Source organism: Protomyctophum bolini (genome assembly GCF_963924005.1).
Source record: "Protomyctophum bolini genome assembly, chromosome: 3".
NCBI classification, from domain to species: domain Eukaryota; kingdom Metazoa; phylum Chordata; class Actinopteri; order Myctophiformes; family Myctophidae; genus Protomyctophum; species Protomyctophum bolini.
Window position 1 is genome coordinate 12,489,930 of NC_137864.1, and position 9,439 is coordinate 12,499,368.

General features: G+C 44.5%; 1 protein-coding gene across 8 annotated transcripts in view; it reads right to left on the bottom strand.

The window, feature by feature from the left end:
- LOC308313061 (receptor-type tyrosine-protein phosphatase delta-like) overlaps positions 1 to 9,439 on the bottom strand; it is a 169,964-nt gene that overhangs the window by 50,651 nt on the left and 109,874 nt on the right. For all 8 annotated transcript variants that reach the window (XM_080759947.1, XM_080759953.1, XM_080759951.1 and 5 more), the window contains 7 exons: positions 9,312 to 9,439; positions 8,157 to 8,301; positions 6,339 to 6,641; positions 4,637 to 4,830; positions 2,390 to 2,416; positions 1,112 to 1,229; positions 177 to 779 (listed from right to left, as the gene is read on the bottom strand). The exon at positions 9,312 to 9,439 is cut by the window's right edge and continues 18 nt beyond it. In XM_080759947.1, coding sequence (XP_080616073.1) covers positions 177 to 779; positions 1,112 to 1,229; positions 2,390 to 2,416; positions 4,637 to 4,830; positions 6,339 to 6,641; positions 8,157 to 8,301; positions 9,312 to 9,439 — 1,518 coding nt within the window. The remainder of the gene's footprint in view (positions 1 to 176; positions 780 to 1,111; positions 1,230 to 2,389; positions 2,417 to 4,636; positions 4,831 to 6,338; positions 6,642 to 8,156; positions 8,302 to 9,311) is intronic.

Genomic DNA, 9,439 nt, shown 5'->3' on the forward strand with positions numbered 1-9,439 from the left:
TGTTGAGCTTGCTCATGTTCAAAATGTCTTTGAAGTGAAGCGATGAGGGATGGATTGTGGAGATGTGCGTGGGTGATTGGATGTGTTGATGTGTGTATCGTCTCTGCCGGGTGGAAATGTCCAAAAGTGTTACTTTTCAGGATGTGTGTGTGTGTGTGTGTGTGTGTGTGTCCTACCTTGATCCAGTGGCATGGTCCTAAACTGAACAGCGGGGCTGTAGGGCCCGGGCCCCACTGCCGTGTGCGCGCGCACCCTGACGTCATAGACCGTGTCGGCGCTCAAAGCCTCCAACAAAACGCCGGAGCGCGGAGCGTCGACCAGCGCCTCCGAGGCGTTCCCCCTGCCGTTCACGTCCCTGTACAACACCGAGTACATCACGACGTGTCCGTTCTGCTCCACGAGAGGCACCGACTTCCACGCCAGCCTCATGGAGTCGGCCGAGGCCTCCTCGGAGACGACGCCCTCCGGGTACCCGGCGGGCGCGTCCTCCGGCGTGGTGACCTCCGCCTCCGTCTCCTCGCCGTAGCCCATTTTGTTGCGCGCGGCGAGGCGGAAGGCGTACGCGGCCCCCCGGTGGATGTCCCGGGCCGTGTAGCGGCGCTCCTCCTCGGAGGCGGGGAACTCCAGCACGGCGGGCGGGGTGACGTCGACGCGGCCGAACGTCAGGCGGTAGCCCAGGACGGGGGTGAGCGGGGGCTCGCCGGGCGGAGGGGACCACTGCAGCAGCAGGGTGCTGTCGGAGCCGCTGGCGCTCACCGTCAGCGTGGGCTTCTCAGGCACTGAGGAGAGAGACAGAGAGGGACGGTTAAAACAATATTTATGAGACGTTATTAATGCGATTATTATAGCTTTAGACATTTATGGGTCTTTTCCCAACCCATTTCCCTTGCATCCACTGTGACACGGTGTGTCATAATGAGTCACAGCTCATTCACTCATTTAATGGCCTCTAATAATCATTAGTGATGCTATATTCTCACAGGTCATTACTAATTAGGACAATCTTTAGTGCGCCTCTCGGCGTGCGTGTGCTCGCGCTTGAATGTGAATGTACTGTATATGAATGTTAATGTATTTCTAAGGAAGACATTGTTTTTGTGTTGATACTTACATGGCATGGCAGTGCAGACAATTTGAGGTTTGCTGCGTGCGCCGTCCCCCTTGGCAGTGTACGCCCCCACTGATACGGAGTACGCTGTATCTGCCTTCAGGTCTCCAAGGACCACCTCCTGTAAGACACAATATCATTCAACGGTTCAAACCTATTTTGATCTTTTTTCACTGGCGAAAAACTAAACAAAAACGAAATAGTTACGAAGTTACGATGATTAAAACTATAACTAAATATATTGACAATTTCATTTTTTTTTTTTAACTAAGTGTCAGGGAGGGACAAATGGAGAAGAGATCCAGTGGAACCAAAAGATTTTCTTTTTCATTAAATCATAAATACTTCATAGATTAGTGGTTCTCAAACTTTTCAGGCCGCAACCCCCCAACATAATCTAATTTAATTTGAACTGGAGGCCCTCCACCTTGACAAGCACTTACATTACATTTAGTTTGTCTCGGTTCCACAGATAAATTAAATCTAAATCTACAAGCTCCGCTATATTTTCAAAATCTTTGCCTCTTACTTATTATTTGAAACAGACTTATAGCATGTCATGTCATGTCATGTCATGTCATGTCATGTAGACAGCACAATAATTGCATTGTATATAGTCATAGCAATTGTGTATAGCATAGTATAGTAATTATGTATAGTTTATATATTCCCATGCTTTTTTTGTTCTTGCCTAATGTAAGTCGCGCTGGATTAAGAGCGTCTGCTAAATGCCTAAATTGTATTATCATTTGACATTTGTTTGTCGATTACTTTTGATGAAGTAATGACTAAATAAAAGATCATGTGAGGGTCCCGACCCACAGGTTGAGAACCACCGTATAGATAGCTAACTGATGCCAATTGAAGTCAGTGATCTGTTCCCATGCGCATCCTCAGATGCACATTTTATAACAGACCATAATGTTGTATATCTATGTCCATATCTATGTATCTTTCCATGGTTCCTATATTAAAAGGTTCTGGTGAGCATGGAAGGAAGAAATGAAACGGTGACCTGTGAGGATTGCAAGCTGCAATCTCATAATACGAGATAAGCCTATTGCAATTAGATAGTCGTTTTTAATGTGGGGCTGGATGAGAATTTTGCACTTCTTTGACACACACATACAGTATGGACAGACACAGCTGTCAGCATTGAGTCACTGTATTCATAATGCAAACAGTGATTTATTTTTCCATGGCATGGAAATGCTTGAGAAGCCCTGGCATAAGCTACACTGCCAATAAAAGAAATAGGTTATGAAATAATTATGTACTCACATATTCAGCTGAGTCACCATATTCCCACTGCGCAATGGAAGAGCATAGAAATATAGAGCAGAGAAGAAGAAAAAAATAATAATTAGATTATATGCCGTAATATGGATGCCAACTTTCTACGCAACCAACAAACCAACAAACGTCCCACCATTAAAATAAATCAATTACATGGAACAGTGCAATACCAAAAAAATGCATCGCTAAAAAGAAGCAGCCAAAGACATTATCCTCGCTCTAAGGCAGAAACATTGTATCTCCTAATTGATATTTTTTTCATACTGTAAATTAAAGTCCTATTAGATTTGTTTTTCGTATGATGTGTCACATTTTTTTATTTGCAGCATTTGCGGAATTTTTATTTGACGATATATATTTACAAGAACGTGTGCAGACTAATAACTACAGGTTTATTTCTGAAAGGTTATGGTTTTTTGGACATACAAGGTCTGGGGCCGACAGGCGGAGGCATTAAGCTGGCCTTCTTCTAACAACACAGAGCAGTAAATCATCATACAGTAAGTGTTGTTGCTGCAGTGTATGACATGGGATCCTTTATAGGCATGCTATTGATTTCTATTTTAACAAGCATCCCTGTCCGGAAAATAGCCATTTTTGTAGCCCCGGTACGTTAACGTAACAACATTGTGGGCTGCAGCTCTCTAGAATGGCCTCCCAGAGGACCCGAGGCTATAGCTGAGAGAATGTTGGTATTTTAAAACGCAACACAACATTTTAGCTTGGCTTAAATAGCCCTGTATCCCCGTAGCAATCAGTTACAGGGGTCTCCCCATCTTGCCAGTACACATACAATACATTTTCAGCTCAGGAACCTCATCCAACCAGGAGAGAGAACTCATACAGTGTAATTGGAAGTGATTAAAAAAATTATTAATAAAGAAAAGTAAAATTTTATCTGATAAATGTGTTCTCTCTCTCTTGGTTGTAGGACAGTCTGAAAATGTGTCTGGAGAGACAGAACAAACACTCTATAGCAGTGATTACTACTAGAATATACTGTACAGCTTTTAATTTAAAAAATACAATCTTTTTTGTTCCTGCGATTTTCAGCATACAAGTGTAAAATCAGGCGTTATGATGCCGTCGACAGAATCAACTGCAGATTAAAATCGTTATGATATTGGTCGACAACTACTGTAACTAAACACTAAAACAACACAAACACATTTCAGGTGACAAACATTTGAGTAGAAATAGAATACATTTTATTCAAAAGACTAAAACTCAAAATCAACACTGCTCACAGTAACTTTAACCAGAGTGTGGACCACAGTGTAAATAAGCTCTCAGGTTTCATTAATGTTGCATGTGTGGCGTTGTTTCTTGTGTTGTGTACATTGTGCTGTGTATTGTGTTGTTTCTTGTTGTGTACATTGTGCTGTGTATTGTGTTGTTTCTTGTTGTGTACATTGTGCTGTGTATTGTGTTGTTTCTTGTTATGTAAATTGTGTTGCTGTGTATGCCGTCTCTGCCGTCTCCTCATTGTCTTTGATCTCACCGCTGTGTTTTTCATTTGTTTGATTATTCTACATGTTCTATTATGTAAAGCGCTTTGTTATGCATTTGACTGTATGAAAGGTACTACAGTATATAAATAAGGTATAAAGTATAATACACAATAATCCTCGCTGTCCGCCAGAAACCAGCTAAATACATTTTTCAGCTTTATGATTTTTCAATACTATTGAACACCCCACCCCGTCTGTGTGTTGGTTAAAAAAATATTGAAGCAATGAAAGTATTAAAGTGTTTCTGACAAAACCTCCTAACTTCATTGGACTCTCAAACTGTCTGCTAAACCAGCTAACTCCACCACCTCTCCCCCTCTCATGCTAGTTTTCGGCCTGTGCCGTGGCTCAGTGGTCCAGGTACCTTGGTTAGTAATCCAGTCTGGCAGTGTGCCACGGGTTCCCGATGGCCATTACTGCGTGTCACCCCCCCCCCCCCCCCTCTCTCCCCATTTTCTGTCAGCCTACTTACTGTCTATCCCTCTATAAAAAATATAAAATAAAGGCGAAAGCCACAAAAATCATTAAAAAATATATATACATATGGTTTTCTTCAAAAATATTTTTTTCATTTACTGAAAAATGAACATTTAATTTGGAGTTAGGTGGTTTCTGCCTGACAGCAGAGATACATAGGTGTGTTTGCGTGTGTACTGTATGCCTGCGCAAGCAAAGTAAGCAGTGTGTGAGTGGGAGAGAGAGAATTAAATGGCTGCATCACCTGAGAGTCCTCTATGAGGATGTCCTTGATGAGGGGCTGTCCTTGGGCTTCGCCATAGTTCATTCTCACATAGTGCACCTGGTAGCCTCGGATTTGCCCGTGCTGACGCTCGGGCGCCGGTGACCGCCATTTCACCTTAACGGCCGAGGCGTTGACGGTCTCCGCCTCCACCCCTCGTGGAGGGCCGCTGGGAACTGGACATGCATTGTTGGATAGAGGTCAAAGATCACAGGCGACGGGGGCCGATAAAAACCTCTCGGGCGATGCGAGCGCTCTTAAACAGAGCCTGATTTAATATTAGAAATTGATTTGTTCTGGGGGCAGGTTGGGAAAAAATGTTGAGCAGATGGAAAGGATTTAAGAAAAACCACCCTCTAAAAACAGACTATAAGTTGCCCTGAGGTCTGGGGGGAGGGGGGGGGAGTGAAAAAAGCCAAAGAAAAAAAAATGGACGAGCTTGAGGAAAAAACATTGGATTAAAAAACGTGGTGGATAAGAAGCAAATGCAGAAAAAGATAATAATGACAGATAGAAAATGATTTCTGGCCCCTGGGCAGCAAACGGTGGCAGGCAGTCAGAGAGAAAATACTGTTATCAAGAAAAACCTCTCTCATGCTGCCAAGAACGCTATGCCCAAAATGTACTGGGAGAAAAATTCAAGCCACCTCCTGCTTATCGTTATCTGATTGACCCGATGGGTAAACACTCCAAACAAGGCCTGGCTGGGGTCGCCAAAACATATTTATTATTATTATTATCAGTGGACGGTGGAAGAAATACTGTTACAAGTAAAGTAATTCTGTATAAAAATATTACTTGAGTACGCACACAAGTATTGCCATCAGAATATACTTAAAGTAAATCCTTAATTTAAAAAATTGGCGTCATTTAAAATAGAGCCAATGTATTCATAAACTAAATGTGCAATGCAAATGTCAAATTATTGAGTACAATATTTGCCTCTGAGATGTAGTGGAGTAGAACTATAAAGCGTGTTACTTAGTTACTTTCCACCACTGAGTATTACTGTATGCACTGTAGTGTGCATGGAAGTGCAGAGCACAAGCCACAGATTGTGTAGCCGCAGAAGTATTGCAATGCCAAAGAGAGCAGAGAGTAAGTAAAGCAAAGCCAAGGTCTCAACAAAGGTTAAATAAAACATTGGTTGTACTGTACATGACAAAGCGTGGTCTATCTAGCCATCGCACGCAGGGACTACAGTTGTGACAGTATCTTTCCACAAGGGTTTTTAGAGGTTAATCCAACCACATCCTCCTCAGTCAAAAAGAGTCAAGAAAGCATGGGAAAAATGTGAAGGAAGACACTGCTAAAAAAGGGTCTAAAAAGGCTTTCGGGTAGAAAAAACAGAGGGGAAGAAAAGGTCTGCCGGAAGAAAGGGGTTGCTGTTAAGAAGACAAGAGGGTTGAAGGAACAGCAGGGAGAGGCTCTGGTCTGGTGGTGATCCTATTGTTGTGAGTGAGGGGAGGAGAACAGAGTCGGACACTTTAATAGAAGGCTTTTTGGGCTGCAGTTCGAGGCAGGGACATGGACGGAGACAATGGGTTTATTTACCAGGCGGTGCAAAACTTGCTGTTAGTTTGGGGGCTGCGTTGAGGCCATTAGTACAACAGCAGCAGGAGGGTCAGCGGGAAGCCATTGTTAGTGGGCTGGACAAGACAACTTTTTTTTCATGGGGACATACCATCTTCCTCGGTGCGGATAAGCAGTTGTAAACTTTCCGGTCCCTCTCCAGCTTCTGTCAGTGCCCGGACCGTCATGCCATACTCTGTCCATTTCTCCAGGTCTTCCAAGAGGTAGGAGGAGCGCTCCGGCGGAATTCCGTCAATTCGTCTGGACGTTTTGTTGCCCTCCGTCGCCGAGTACCGGATGGAATATCCTGCAAGCACTCCGTTCTGGAACTCCACAGGGGGCGGAGACCAACTTACCAGGGCGCTGGTGGAACTTGGGCTGAGGCACGTGACCTCTTGGGGAGGTGCAGAGGGCACTGGGTTGGCCAGTTTGTGAGGAAGCGGGATTTTGTTTGGGTAAATGTGATTGGGTGTGTGTGTGTGTGTGTGTGTGTGTGGGTGTGTGTGTGTGTGTGTGTTTGTTGGGTTGTTGATGAGCGGAGAGGGTGAGAGGGAGTGAGGTTTTCAGTGGAGGTAATGGGGGATGAGAGTGAGAAGATGAGAAGACAGAGAACAGAAAACAAAGAGAAAATAAAATGAAAACAAAACACTAGAGACCAAGAAGTGCTAGAAGATGGCCTTGTGTGGACAGAAAGCAAGATGACCAAACAAATACTGTCAACGGTCAACTTCTACTGATTGGAACGTTGACTGGAAAAAACCAATGGGAATGAGTGAATGGTTTAAAAGATAATGTGCAACAAACAAGCACTACATTAAACACAGAACGTACCTGTTGATAACTTACTTCCTCGTCCTCACAGCCTATACTAAAGCCTCTGTGTCTGACCCATGACGTACTGTAACTACTGGCCTTACCTTTTAGTCTTTAGTCATTAATGTGGAACAGACCTCAGATTCAAAGTACTGCATGATGCCTCACCACTGAGCTGTTAAACCAGAGAGTGGGTCGTGGACACATCTTTACGGCTCACGAGAAATATCCCTTTACGTTTTGTTTTCAATTTTTAGTTTTTTAATTACCGTACTTGTAAATAACCAACCCCCCCCCCCCCCCCCCCCCTCCTAAATAAATGCATATTTTTTTCATGAATTAGGAACTAATTCAGTGATTATTTGATTATTTTCCTCAAGAATTTCATAAACAAATAAGAAATTCCATAATTTAGAAAATAGCCTAGACCTGCAATTTTCACTAGTTTGGGTCCCGGGGCAAACGTGTAATGTCTGTTTTGGGTCTCGCCCTGAAAAGTTTGGGAACCAGCGTGTTAAACGGATATGTAGCCTATATGTGAGTCTGAATCAGAGGTCTGTTGATATGTCTGCATTCATACTGGCGCCATTTTGACAAGGCAAAAAACAACACTACCAACTCATCATAAGAAAAATAATCCCTTTCTCCTTTTTACTCCCAATTTCAATCTCCCTGTATTCCCATGTCACTGCAGACTCTGACAGTTGGTCAGGAGCGCAAATCCAAGCACCTGTCTGTATAACATGTGACAGCAAGGCCAGCTTCTTTTCAGCTGTCTCACAAGGACGTGACCTGTACAAGTTGCCAGAGCAGCTACAGTATAGCTAAGCTAGATCGCCCTTCCAACCCATCTTCCCTCCTGCTAAACGTGGCCAGGTGCGTTTGTAGGAATGCCCGGCCAAGCAGGATGCAAGGCAGAAATCCTGATGTGCACTTTGCATTTAGTCACCAAAACATATTTCCTACGGCTATTCTTTCTGACGCGTTTTTTGCATTGTCCAAAATGATGCCGTCATTCCTTCCTTTCTTTCACTCCTTTCTTTCTCTCAGACGCACACCAGGCTGTGTGTGTGTGTGTGTGTGTGTGTGTGTGTGTGTGTGTGCGAGGTGGACTTACGTGTCTGCGGGGTGTCAGTGGACACCTCGTTAGTGTAGGCGCCGACGCCATGCTTGCTCTTTGCAGCCAGCTGGAAGGTGTACTTAGAGAAGGGTTTGAGGTTCTTCAGCAGGTAGGAGGTGGTGGGCTCAAAGTTCACCTTCTTCTAAAGACGATAAGAAAGGAGATGAAGGAGATGTCAAAGTGGTTCTCAACCTTTACTGGATTGGTGGGCCGCGTGCATATTCAGAGCATGTTTGTTTTATAGATGAGGGAATACAGCGACAGAGCAGCAGAACTCAGCAAACATTCAAATCCCTCTGTCCATCTTCTTATCTCCCACATCCTCCCATGCAGCCCTATAGCTGTCTCACCTCTTCAACACTCATCCATGCAGCCCTATAGCTGTCTCACCTCTTCAACACTCATCCATGCAGCCCTATAGCTGTCTCACCTCTTCAACACTAATCCATAGAGCCCTATAGCTGTCTCACCTCTTCAACACTAATCCATACAGCCCTATAGCTGTCTCACCTCTTCAACACTCATCCATGCAGCCCTATAGCTGTCTCACCTCTTCAACACTCATCCATACAGCCCTATAGCTGTCTCACCTCTTCAACACTCATCCATAGAGCCCTATAGCTGTCTCACCTCTTCAACACTCATCCATACAGCCCTATAGCTGTCTCACCTCTTCAACACTCATCCATGCAGCCCTATAGCTGTCTCACCTCTTCAACACTCATCCATGCAGCCCTATAGCTGTCTCACCTCTTCAACACTCATCCATACAGCCCTATAGCTGTCTCACCTCTTCAACACTCATCCATAGAGCCCTATAGCTGTCTCACCTCTTCAACACTCATCCATACAGCCCTATAGCTGTCTCACCTCTTCAACACTCATCCATAGAGCCCTATAGCTGTCTCACCTCTTCAACACTCATCCATAGAGCCCTATAGCTGTCTCACCTCTTCAACACTCATCCATACAGCCCTATAGCTGTCTCACCTCTTCAACACTCATCCATACAGCCCTATAGCTGTCTCACCTCTTCAACACTCATCCATACAGCCCTATAGCTGTCTCACCTCTTCAACACTCATCCATGCAGCCCTATAGCTGTCTCACCTCTTCAACACTCATCCATACAGCCCTATATAACTGTCTCACCTCCTCTGTGTCGTCGGCCCGCCGGTACACCAGCTCGTAGCCGGTGATCTGGTTGTCTGGGCCGCTCTGTGGCGGAGCCACCCAGGACAGCAGGATGCTGGTCTCTGACTTGGCTTCTGCCTTGAAGT